This window comes from Carcharodon carcharias, chromosome 12 (assembly GCF_017639515.1).
Source record: "Carcharodon carcharias isolate sCarCar2 chromosome 12, sCarCar2.pri, whole genome shotgun sequence".
NCBI classification, from domain to species: Eukaryota; Metazoa; Chordata; class Chondrichthyes; order Lamniformes; family Lamnidae; genus Carcharodon; species Carcharodon carcharias.
Window position 1 is genome coordinate 80,434,251 of NC_054478.1, and position 13,537 is coordinate 80,447,787.

The window sequence follows — 13,537 nt, forward strand, 5'->3', positions numbered from 1 at the left end:
CAGGGGAAAACTCTCCACTGGTTGGAGTCATACCTAGCACAAAGGAAGATGGTGGTGGTTGTTGGAGCACAATCATCTCAGTTGCAGGACATCACTGCAGGAGTTTCTCAGAGTGGTGTCCAAGGCCCAACCATCTTCAGCTGCTTCACCAATGACTTTCCCTTCATCATAAGGTCAAAAGTAGGGATGTTTGTTGCTGCTTGCATAGTGTTCAGTTCCATTTGCAACTCTTAGAATAATGAAGCAGTGCATGCCCACATGCAGCAAGATCTGGTTAACATTGAGGCTTGTCTGATAAGTGGCGAGTAACATTCATGCTACACAAGTGCAGGCAATTACTATCTGCTTCAAGAGAGAACCTCACCATCTTCCCTTGACATTTAATGGCATTACCAGCGATGAATCCCCCACTATCAACACCCTGGGGGTTACCATTGACCAGAAACTGAGCTGGATCAGCCATATAAATACTGTGGCTACAAAAGCAGGTCAGAGGCTGGGAATTCAGCAGAAAGTAACTCACCTCCTGACTCTCCAAACTCTGTCCGCCATATACCAAATGAGGAGTGTGTCTGAATATTCGCTACTTATCTGAATGAGTACATCTTCAACAACCCTCAAGAAACTCGACACCGTCCAGGACAAAGCAGCCCGATTGATTGATGCTCCATCCATCAACTTAAATATTTACTCCCTCCACTACCACTTCATGTGGTTGCATTATGTAACATCTAAAAGAGGCACATACTGCAGCAACTTGCCAAGGTTCCATATGTGCAGTTATGGTCTCCATATTTAAGGAAGCATTGGAGGCGGTACAATATTCACTAAATTGGTCCCTGGAATGAGGGGATTTGCCTATGATGAGAAGATGAGTAACTTGGGCCTATATTCTATAGAAGAATGAGAGACGATCTCATTGAAACATACAAGCATCTGAAAGGGCTTGATAGGGTAGATGCTGAGAGATTGTTTCCACTAGTTGGGAAATCTCAGGATAAGGGGCTGATCATTTAGGTCTAAGATGAGGAGAAATTACTCCATTCAAAGGGTTATGAATTTTTGGAATTCTTAAGATCCGCCATGATTGCATTAAATGGCGGAGCAGGCTCAATGAGCCATATGGTCTACTGTTCTTATTCCTTGTGTTCTTCTGTGTTCCCCTTCGAATGCACCTTCCAAACCCATGACTGTTACCTCCTAGAAGGACATGAGCAGGTGACACATGGAAGCACCACCACCTGCAAGTTCCCTCCACAACATAGTCCATCCCGACTTGGCAATATACTGCCGATCACTCATTGTCATTGGGTCAAAATCCTGGAACTTCCTTGCTAACAGCATTGTGAGGGCACTTCAGTGGTTCAAGAAGGCAGCTCATTATCATCTCAAGGACAATTAGAGATCAGCAATATATCAGCAATGGCCTTGTTATTGACACCCACATTTCATGAGTGAATACACAAAGTTATGTTGGTGGGTAAGTAAGTGTGTAATCTGAAGTTCTCCATCTAGGATGATTTCTTGTAAAGCCTTGGCATGGTTATAGTGGAAGCATAAGGAGAATATCTTCAACACACTGGGCTTCACCTTCCTGTTTTTGGATTAGTCAGTACAGCTGCCATGTCTTGGCTCAAGTTTTTAAAGTCTTTGCCTCATGAAGTCAAGCAAATTTCATCTGCATACTTGAATGGTCTGGAGATTGTTGGAGGCAGATCATTTGCCAATCATTTGGAGCAACAACACATACTTCTCTATCCTTCATATGTTAGCATTTTAGCATTATCTGGAATATGCCTTTTAAAAACATAATCTTTATAGCCAATGTAACCCATTGATGTTAACATCTTCATCAGTAGGCTTGTGTGCCAGACTCTATCATGTCAAGCCTCAGAAGCACAGTCTCTGCCTTCTCCTTCTGTTGGTTTCTATATAGGTGATATAAGCAAGAACTTGGTCACAAGTGCTGTTATTTGGGCTGAAGCCTTCCTGTTCACAAAATTACAGAATGGTTGCAGCACAGAAGGAGGCCATTCAGCCCGTCATGTCTCTGTTGGCTCTCCAAAGGAACAATTCACCTAGTATAATTTCCCTGCCTTCTCCCTCTGGCCCCGCACATTTTTCTTTCCAGATAACAATCTAAATTCTTCTTAAATGTCTCGATTGAACCTGCCTCTTTCTCTGACATATTCACAGGCAGTGCATTCCAGATCCAAACCACTTGCTGTATGAAAAGGTTTTTCCTCATGTCATCTTTGCTTCTTTTGCTGATTTCATTAAATCTGTGCACCCTTTTGTTCTCCAGTGGAACAGTTTTTTTCATATTTGCTCTGTCCAGACCCTTCACAATTTTGAATACCTCCATCAAATTTCTTCTCAACCTTCTCTTCAAGGAAAGCAGCCCCAGCTTCTCCAATCCACCTACGTAACTGAAATTCCTCATCTGTGAAACTTTCTCGTGAATCTTTTTTGCACTCTCTAATTCCATCACATCCTACTTGTTTTACTATTCTTTCACAGGATGTGGCCATCACTGGATAGGCCAGTGTTTATACCTAATTATGCTTAAGAAGGTGGTGGTGAGCTACCTCTTAGAACTGTTACAGCCCATATGATGTCAGTACATCCACAGTGCTAAGTGTTGTGCCCAGAACTGGCCTGAATACTCCAGTTGAGGCCAAACCAACGTTCTACACAAATTTAAGATAAATTCCTTGCTTTATACTGTATGCCCCTATTAATAAAGCCTCAGATGCTATGCTGTACGTTTTAATAATCACAGTCTCAACCTGTACTGCCATCATCAGTGATTTGTGTCCACATACATCCAGATCCCTCTGCTGCTGCACCCCACTTTAGAATTGTATCCTTACATTCCACCAACCTCTCTATGTTCTTTCGAAGTTCTACATTGCCTTCTTCAAGTTTCAGAGACCTGCCCTATTGTGAGCAGAATTAGTAGCTCCAGAAGTTTGTAAGCACAACTCCGAAGTGATATAGAAAGTTAGATATCTGGGATGGAGTCGGTCGTGCCTGGTTTTGGTAGAGCTATCCCACTAACTTTCTGCCATATTTTGGTCACCTTCCTGCAATTGGAGATCACTGGGTGGGGACAGGTGAGATCTTCAACCTGAATCACATACTGACCTAAAAATATTTTATTTTCTAGGTTTGTGGAGCTTTGACCTTACTGTAACGCAGCTTATCCAAGAAATGGTTTCTGAATCAAAAAGAGGAATTGTAAATGGTGTTCAGGGGTCCATGAATAGCATTATGGACCTCCTCCGCTTTGTCATAGTCATCATCATGCCAGCACCAGAACATTTTGGTATTCTTATTATCCTATCTGTAATCTTTGTTTCAACAGGTGGGTTGCTTTTCTTTTGCTTTGCAAGAAAGACTTTGGGAAAGGATCTGTTCAAGTGTGTTTCTATGAAGGAAAAACACTCTGAGAATAACAAAGATGCAAAGGTTGTGGCAGAATCTATCCTTTGATGGTCTGTCATGGATTTTTGTGTTAGCTCAGGAGATCTGACATAAAGGGCAGAATTTTTGCTGCCAAGTCGGGAGCACAGAGTCGGGAGAATTCCTGACTCAGTAAACCCGACGTGAAAGAAAGTGCCCCGAATCTTTGGATTTCGTTCTGGGATGGGGTGTTTGCAGGTGCTAACAGGAGTCAGGCCCACTGTCCCCAGAAAGAGTTTGGAGGCAACAGCACAGCTGCCAGGTGCCAAAGTGGGCTGTTTAAAAGACTCACTTTGGTGCTCTGGGACCTCATGCCAGTTACAATAAAAACAACAGAACAAAAAACAGCCCTCTAGCCCTTACCTTTCACACCCACTCACCCCTCACACAATACACATGCCCTATCCACGCCAACTCATATCACCACATGCACCCCCACCCCCTCCATGGTGCCCCATGATCTCTCATATCCTCTCTGCCACCTATGCCCATCTACCCACCCCCTATGGCCCCTTGTATTTCCATGACAGCCTACATCAGCCATCATCTTCATGGTCCATTATAGCCCCTTTGCAACTTAGTGTCCTTACACCCTCCGTGCCAACTCATCCAGAAATCCCAGTAACGAAAATTGGATCTCTTTGAAGACACCTGCACTTTTAGGTGTGCAGCTCCCTCCTTGAACCAAAGATGTGGGAGTACAACCTGCCCTGGCCCTCTCCCCCACCCCCACCCCCTGTGTAAAAGGTGGGTGCCGGGTTTAGGGGTGGGACTTCATGACAGACCTCAGGAGCCATGGTGAGTTGAAATAAAATAAAATTGTAAGTGTCTATTGCAGACTTCACATTATATTAAAACAAAACTCTGATAACATTTACTTTCCTTCGTGTACATAATCCTTATAAAATGAGCATTTCCTTCTAGTACTTAATCCCAATGAAAATATACATTTACATTCATAGCCTCACATCAAAGACAGCTATCACTTCATAACCACTTGGAGCTGTCAAACAAACTGAACTTACAGATCTCCCAATGTGATAATGATAGGTTGTGGAAGCAATCAAGCAGCCCTAATCCTTATGTCAATAAACAATGAAATAGCAAGCACTGATTTTTTAACTGCAGTTTGGACTTCTTTAATTTAAAGGGCTTGGGGTTTTAAATGACTTTATGGCTTGACAGTTCCACAGAGCTTATCCACTTTTTACACACATTCATGTCTAATCTTAACAATTCCAAAGGGATATCTGATCTTTCCCAAAGGTCACCTTACCACTCCAAAAGGTGCACCTGACCTCTCTCAAGGAGAACTTACCACTCCAAAAGGTGTACCTTACCTCTCCAAAAGGGTACCTCACCTCTCCAGATAACTCTTGCAGCTTTAGACCTTTTCCTCATGTCTAAAACCTATGAGTCACATTTTGGAAATCCCAGTAACAACAATTGGATCTGTTTGAAAGGACATGCAGCTTTACGTGTGTAGCTGCCTCCGTGAACCACAGATGTGCAAGTACAACCTGCCCCCAAGCACCCAATTTATAGTTCTCCCAATGAGTTCTGATGAAGAGTCATCTGGATTTGAAACGTTAACTGTAAAAAGCAAAAAACTGCCGATGCTGGAAATCCAAAACAAAAACAAAAATACCTGAAAAAACTCAGCAGGTCTGGCAGCATCTGCGGAGAGGAACACAGTTAACGTTACAAGTCCAAATGACCCTTCAACAGAACTAAGTAAAAATAGAAGAGAGGAGAAATATAAGCTGGTTTAAGGCGGGGGTGTGGGGGGGGGGGGGGGGGGGGCGGGGGTGGGACAAGTAGAGCTATCTCCACCTATCACTGGCCCTCTTTCCAGCTCTACTTGTTCCCCCCCCCACCTTAAACCAGCTTATATTTCACCTCTCTTCTATTTTTACTTAGTTCTGTTGAAGGGTCATTTGGACTCGAAACGTTAACTGTGTTCCTCTCCGCAGATGCTGCCAGACCTGCTGAGTTTTTCCAGGTATTTTTGTTTTTGTTTTGAAACGTTAACTGTGTTCCACTCCGCAGATGCTGTCAGACCTGAGATTTTCCAGCTATTTTTGTTTTTGACCCAATTTATGTGTACTGACCATCTTCATTATTTTGACTTTAACCATAAACAATAGCAATATTTAACTTCAAAATTTAAAGATGTACGAGATGATGTTCAAGTTGATTCCATTCCCAAGAGAATGAAAGGGAGAGGGAATAGAAGGATGATTTACTTTTGTGGATTTTCAAGTGCAGGGAGGATGAAAGGAGATAAAAAGGAAGTAGATTGTTTAAATATGTAAATTAAAAATATGAATGTTTACTTAACTCATGGTTTAGAACAGTTGTCATAGGTCAGCTTGTATTATACCTACGGTGACGCTCACTGAATGGCAGATTCACAAACGGGTAACTGGAACATTTTGGTGCCAAGTGCCTAAAGTTTTATTTTCCTTACCCGACTGCACATATTTCATTCTCTGGTCTCGTGGTTGTTTCCTTAAAAATATATGGACACAAGACTTTATGCAGGTAAAAATTATTTGACAGTTAAATTTTTGATATGCCTATCTAAATGAAGAAACATTTGCTAAAACTATTTACCTTCCATGGTCTTAATTGTGGCCAATAACATTGTGCAGAAAAACCTTTGAGCTACTAGAATCATTTAATCATTCAATTGCATGAGACCTTGAGCCAATTCAGGGTCTCAAGCAGATCCAATGAAAAGTTTAAGATTTTCAGATTTTCCTCATGTGAATTGATCTCAAATTTATCGATTATGATAAGCATAGCAGCAACAATCTAAACAGTTTGTCCAGCCAACCAGACCAACAAAACATGTACTCAAACAAAAATGCTGCCATTGAGTCAGTCTAATTGTAGATTCTTAATAATGAGGATCTCAGAATAAAACTTTAAAAAATGAAGTAGTTATTTTTCATTCAATTAGTATGGTTTATTGCTGCCTTTGAAGGGTTATTTGGTGGATTGACAGTGCAGTGCAAATAGCGAGAAATAATTGGAGAATGGAGGCTCTACTGAAAACCCCCATGATATGATTTCTATTTCCTTTTTACTTTGATCTTTTAAACACTTTATGAACTTGGCCTTTCATTTCCTTGCTCATTCACACCCTCTCTGAGCTGGAAAGTTTGTTTTTGCTGTCGTATAAGCTATAACCACAGCTTCAACACCACTTGATTTACTGGAATATATTTACAAAGTTAGCCCCATAGATCTTTATCCTTTTGCAATCTTGCTGTTGATGGTGCCTGTGAAAGTCGCATCAGGCGAAGAAGCTTTTCCTGACTGAAAATGATGCAGAAGTATTCATGGCTAACTATCTCACCAGAGCATCTAAATGGCCTGGCAGAGATCTCCTGTAAATTTCAGATTTGTCAGAAGCTTGGCTACTGAAATATTGTACAAAGCTTTGCCAAAACTATAGGACAAAAAACTAGTTTCTGAGTTGTCAGCTTAAATATTGAAATTATGTAAATTTTTAAGACCTTTTCTAATCAATTGATGTAGTTTACTCATATTATCCATCCCTTAAGACCTTGTGAATTATTTTTGCTTGACCTATTTCATACATTTCTTTTCACAATCATAATTGTGAGGATTTGACAATAGATCAAATAGGCAGTTTTTAGTACCATTGTTTAATAAAATACAGTGACCTGGGGCAGAATTTTCTGGCTGGTGGTGGGGGGGAGGGCGGATTGGGTGCGGACCCGATTGCTGCCCACGATCAGGTCCACGCCGCCATTTTATACAGGTGGGCAAATTAAGCCCCGCCCACTGAATCACGGCTCCCAAGAACACGGGAGTGGGTGGACGGCGGCGGGACTGCAATGACTGCCGGGCCCAATGGCAACCCGGCGGCCTGTTTTGTAAGGTTGCTGCTGCGAATCATGGTCGGTGGAAGGGCTCCCCAGAGCGCTGCTGGTGAGCAGGCAGGGCAGGAGGGTAGGGCAGGGGGGGCACTGTGCCCTTCGTTTTTCTGATGATTGCCTTGCTGCCCTCCTTGAGGAGGTGGCAGCATGGCAGGAGGTCCTTGTACCCCAGGACAGGAGGAGGAGGCCCCCCCCACATGACCAAATGTGTCTGGGAGGATGTGGCAGAGGTGGTGAGCTCCCGCGACATGGTGCAGTGCACCTGGGTCCAGTGTCGCAAGCACTTCAATGACCTGTTGCGTTCAGGAAGGGTAAGTACCATGTTGGCATTGGTCACTTAACCTGCTTTCCTGCCTCGCACCCCCCCCCCCCCCCCTCCGCCTCCGCCCCCAAGTCTGAGTGTAGTGACTGCATTGAATCATTGATGGCATGTGTCCTTCACTGTGTGGTCCAGCAGATATTGCCCATGCCAAGGTCGCTCTGAGAGGGTGGTGAAGAGATGGGTTCTGCCCTTGCAGCATGTAGTACACTGAGAGACCCACATTACTGTTTTGGGGGCAACCTGGAAGAGCTGCACCTAGGCGCAGTGCTGGAACTCCAGGACATGTCAAAGTCAGGGCGATGACATGCTGGGAGGGGAGCTTCAAGGTGGCATGGCACTGATCGATTTTCTGTCCTCTGCGCTCCACGTCCTTGCGTCTCCTTGCTATGGACGGTTAGACCGTGTGGTGACTAATGTGATGTAGGCAGCATTTGGCCAAGGGGCTTGGTGGGGGGGACAGGTCTAGCATCTTTGTGTGAGTGCTTGGCAGCAGCGGGGTGGAAGACACTGGAGCCCTGCAGTGTCCCTCTCTGGTTGGGGTGGGCCGTCCGTGAAGAGAGTCCAGGTACAATTAGCACTAATCAATGCTCTTCTCTCCTTTTCAGGAGAAGAATGCACATAATGCAGCCCAGCGGGTGAGGACTGGTGGCAGACTGGCACAGTTAGCAATTCTCAGCCGCTTCGAGCAGGAGGCTGTAGATTTGGAGAGGCGCCATGCGCCCAGGTCCACCTGTGTCGGTGAGGCTGGGGTGCCACAGGTGGGAATGTTTGCCCAGCAGTGAGGTCACCATTGTTTTCCCAACAGCCATGGCAGTGCTGAATGTTCAGTGATTGAAGTTTACAACGTGGCTTGATCATTGCTTATGGAAGGAAGAGTGCATAATGATCCGGGGGAAGGGATGCACATTGACATTGTCTCCATGTTAACTGATCCAATATCCTTCTTCTTCCTTTCAGCATCAGTGGAGCAGGGCTGGAGGAGGAGCAGCAGAGGCCTCCTCTCACACCTGAAGGCCCCAAAGCCTCACCACAGCGTCACACCATCTGTCAGGCAGGCATCAGCGCAGATACTAGCACCTCGGTGGGAATTAGAACATCGGCTACTGTCCCGAGGCACAGCAGTGAGGGCACTTCACAGTCGCTGGAGGAGCTGGCAGAGATAGAGAGTGCCCATGGCACCAGCAGTCAGAGGTGCCTGGTGATGTGCCTCTGGAGTCGTCCGTGCCACGGCAAGTGCAGGAAATGCGGCTGGTTGTGCAGGAGCATCTGGGGAGATACATGAGGCTATGCTTGGCTTGGAGTCCATGGTGGAAGAGTCTATGTGGAATATCGTTGAAGCAATGAGCCTCATGTCCGAGCACCATGTGTCCTCTCATGGAGAGGCTCCTCCAGGAGACCCATCAGGGCTTCTTGGGGTGCGCTCGGACCAGCTGGTCTGTGCCAGTTTGGGAGATGGCCTGGGCACCAAGTTTCCCAGCTCAGTACCCATGCATCCATGTGAGCAGGGAAGTCCGAAGTGATCTCACGTTGGCGCAGCAGCTGCCTGTCATCTCTGCGGGCTCCTCTCAGGGCACTCTGGATGAGGGCAGTAGCTCCTCCGCCCCTTTGCCAGTTATCGTTGCATCCAGTGAGTCTGCGATGACTGGGAGATGCCAGCTGTGGAACTGGCAGCTCCTTCCCAGGTGGGGCCAGCACAGAGGATGACTGCCAAGGTTATCGAGGCCAACAGGACAGCAGAGTCAGCAGGCTGTCTCAGATGCACTCCCAGAGAGGGGTCAGCACCAAGACGTAGCACCCGAAAACATAAGGCACCCTAGATACACCACGGGTTTATCACTGGTGCTTTTGTGTTGGCCTGCAATGAGGTCTTCATGAGTTGGTGTGATTTTTAATACCTTATTCATTTTGTTTCATTAAGTTTGTTTGGTTGCAATATTAAATTCAGACATGTTACCATGGCTGAGGTTGCCTCTTTTATTCTGCAGGTGGATGTTTTCCAATAATGTAATGAGTGTTTTGTGGGACATTCAGCTTTATTAACAAGGACCTTAATTAATGTTCCTAACCCGGCAGATTTTGCACTTTGGTCTTGAATATGGAGCATGCAGCCCAGACTTGTCCCGGAGGTCCATATGTGTTGTGCTAGCTGAACGTTCATTGGATTAAAGCTTCCCGGTGTCCCTGCCTCCCTGGAGTATGCCCGGGTTAGCGTCTACCCCCTCAGCATTTCCCTGTGCATGCTCATCCCCGGACTCACTGCTGGACTCATCATGTGTAGCTGCAGCCAATGTGTCTACATCATCATCGTCCATAGTGCCCTCCCTTTCCAGCGCAAGAATGTGGAGAACGCAGCATGTGACCACTGTCAGCGACACACGATCTGGGGGAGTACTGGAGTGCACCGCCTGAGTGGCCCAGGCAACGGAAGAACATCTTGAGAAGACCAATGACTCTTTCCACCACACCCTTTGTGGAGGTGTGGCTCTTATTGTACCGCTGCTCAGCTTCTGTTCTTGGATGGTGGAGGTGCGTCATGAGCCACCTTCTGAGGGGATAGCCCTTGTCATCCAGCAGCCATCCATCCAGCCGGGCTGGAGCACTGAAATGCCCCGTCAGCTGGGAGTGTCTGAGGACGTAGGTGTCGTGGGACCTGCCTGGATACTTTGCACAGACTTGTAGAATCTGCATCCTGTGATCACACACTATCTGCACGTTCATGGAGTGGAAGCCCTTCCTGTTGACGAAGGCACCGGGCCCCCACCTGCTGGTGCCTTGATGGCCACACGTGTAGAGTCTATTGTACCCTGGACACGGGGGAAGACAGCAATGGCCGCGAAGCCTCTGGCTCACTGTGTCTGACTTGCCTGGTCCCAACAGTAGAGGATGAAGGTCAATGCACGCCTGAACAGAGCGTCTGTAACCTGTTTGACACAAATGTGGACTACTGATTGTGAGACACTGCAGAGATCACCCACCAACCCCTGGAAGGAGCCAGAGGCATAGACGTTGAGGGCAGCTGTGACCTTTAGAGCCACTGGCATGGGGGTGTCCACCTACACAGTTCACGGAGATCTCAGGCCCAATCATCTGACAGATATAGTTGACTCCCTTGAGAGACGCAGCCTCCTTCGGCACTGCACCTCAGACATATTGAGGTAGCTGCTTCACCACCTGTATAACCTGGCAGCAGGATAGTGGCGTCTTCTGCAGCCCCTTCCGTCTTGGACTACCTCTTGGCCCTGCGCCCCTAGTGCTTGCGCCTGACCTCCCACAAGTGGCTCCCCTGGAGGCTGATTGTGCACTCCTGGCTTCCCCCCACTTCTAGCCCTTCCTTCCTCCTCAGAAGAGTTCCCCCCCTGGAGAGTTCAGCTCCCTTTTCCAAACTAAGGGAAGGCTTCCTGAAACACGCAGGCCCAAAAAAGATTCCTCACTGCAGAGTGCTGACCTGAAGGTTGTGAGTCCAGACCAAGCAGCTGGAATGCCTTTTGAAGTATTGCAGATCACACAGGCAAGTATCAGTAACTTTCAAACATTAATATTTGACAGAGCACACTCATGACCCCACTGAACCCTCTTATCCCGCCCGTGGATGAAGCTTATACAAGTGTGTACTACCTGCCCGCCCAGTGCGCCCGTGCGCCGACCTGAAGATTAACGGGCTACTTAAGGCCCTTGAGGCGCTGAAAAATCTCGGTCAATTGGCGCCTCAAGGGCCTTAAGTAGCCCGTTAATTAATGGCGGGCACGCATTGGAGATCATCGCATGCCCATCCAATTAAATATCGCGGTGACGTTGGGACGCTTGCCTGACATCACCGCGCGCCATTTTACCCACGTGCGTATGGGGCCCACCCCCGCACGCCATCAGGAAAATTCTGCTTCTGATATCGAACTATTGTGGTGGGGTCCTGCAAGCACTAACATGCCTGAGAAAAGCCATTCCACTAATATTCTGATGTATGAAGCTGCAATGATGAAGCTTTCAACTTCTAAGCTACATTTTCTGGGCCATTTTTCCAACTGAATTAATGACTCATGAAAATTTTCTTTTCATATATGACTGGTCAAATTGCCTAAGATAATGTTCAGTGGTGCAGCTGAAAGTATTTTAGATTAAACATTGTTTACCTAAATTGGAAGGTGTTTGAGTTGGTTTTGGAGTGGCAGTGTTTTAAAAATAAAGAAGTTGAAAGTCACTGAGAGGTGACCGGACTACTACAAAGACAGAAGCCAGGATTTTACCAGCCTTCTAGAGTGGGTCTGGGAGATAGGGGGACTGGTAAAATGGCAGTGGAAGCTGTTGGGCGGAAAGTCCAATGTCTTACCACTACCATGGGAAATGTTGAAAAAGAGGAACCACAATGGTTCAGCCAGCCACTGATGGGGGAAGAGAGCCAATTAAGGTAATTAATGGCCATCTTATGCCGCCACCGGCATTTTGTCAGCAACAAACTGAGCCCCACTTTGTGAGGAGACTGCCAGGCACATTGAGGCGAATTCCTGGTGGGTCTTCCTTGAATCCCCCAACATCAATGTCTTCCCTGGTGGCATTGACACCACCACTGGAGGGTTAACCCCTCCAATTGCCAGGGCATGCGTGCCTGGCACTGGTGCATTTAAAAAGAATTCTCACTGACCTTTCAAGGGCACTTCAACACAGAAACATCCTCTCCTCGCAGCCTCAGCAATGGACTCCTCTATCGGTGGCAGTGCCGAGTGCAGAGCTCCAGCACTCTGGCCCAGCAGGCTACCATCTTGAATTTGGCGGCAGTCTAGGCAGCTGCCTTTTAATTGGCCTTTAGCGGTAAAATCCTCTCCACGGTTCCACTGTTTGCCTGCGTGGGCTTGGGACCCAGGTCATGCCTGTAAAATTAAAGCTAGAATATTTGAAGCTGAGGCAGTGTTTAAACTAGCTAAAGTGTTGAACTGTTGAACACTCCAACTGATCTTAACTTTTGTGATTAAAAATCAAGATTAAATAACAAGTATTCTATTATTAATTTGAATTCAGTCAGGTATATTTTGTAACCATGGAAATTAAATTTTACTGTTATAGTGTTGGGTTAAATTCAACTAATGCTGTAATGTTACATTAATTAAAATCAAATTTACTTTTATGCTTATGATAATTTTGATTCTTATCGATTTATAAATTATAATAGTGACTATATTTCAAAGTCTTAATTGTGTATCAAGTGTTTTAGCGTGTTCCGTGGTCGTGAAACTATGTTCATGTGATCACTGATATCAAAGCTATTTGTGTAATTACGTCTGTAATTCTGCCTGCAATTTAAAAAAGTGCAAAATAAAGTAGTTGCTAATAAGATGTTCAGCGTATCGAGTTCTTGCAACCTTTCATGTTAAATATTTGCTATGCTGCATTATAATCCTGTATGCTACTGGCTGTGTAGTTTCTATAAATGAGTTCAGAGTCAAATAGTATTACACATAACATCCTTCCCCCTAATAGAGATGCCATACATTACAATCTAATTCCTCCTACAATGCTTTCTTCAATCTTGACACTCCTATTAACACACAGCAGCCAAAAACTTTGAACCCTGCCACTAATCTGGCACTTAGATAAAGCATTAAATTAGGCTTAAGAGGATCTCCAAGTATAGTCACCAGGGCAAAGTGTATTGGAGAAATACACACTGCTATATTGATATTAAAATAATTGTTGAGAATCATAGCAAAATTGAAAATTTATGACATTGAAGGTCTTTGGCCCATCAAGTCTGTGCTAGCCTAGAGAGTTATTTAGCCTAATTCTACTTTCCAGCTCTTGGTTCGTGACCTGTAAGTGCATATTTAAGTACAATGAGGTTTTCTGTTTC

At 45.5% G+C, this 13,537-nt stretch overlaps 1 protein-coding gene across 6 annotated transcripts in view; it reads left to right on the forward strand.

Moving 5' to 3' along the window:
* LOC121285103 (solute carrier family 40 member 1-like) overlaps nucleotides 1-4,332 on the forward strand; it is a 107,782-nt gene extending 103,450 nt beyond the window's left edge. For all 6 annotated transcript variants that reach the window (XM_041201245.1, XM_041201249.1, XM_041201247.1 and 3 more), the window contains one exon: nucleotides 3,170-4,332. In XM_041201245.1, the coding sequence (XP_041057179.1) occupies nucleotides 3,170-3,495 (326 nt within the window). In that variant the 3' untranslated portion in view covers nucleotides 3,496-4,332. The remainder of the gene's footprint in view (nucleotides 1-3,169) is intronic.
* The last annotated feature ends 9,205 nt before the right edge of the window (nucleotides 4,333-13,537 follow it).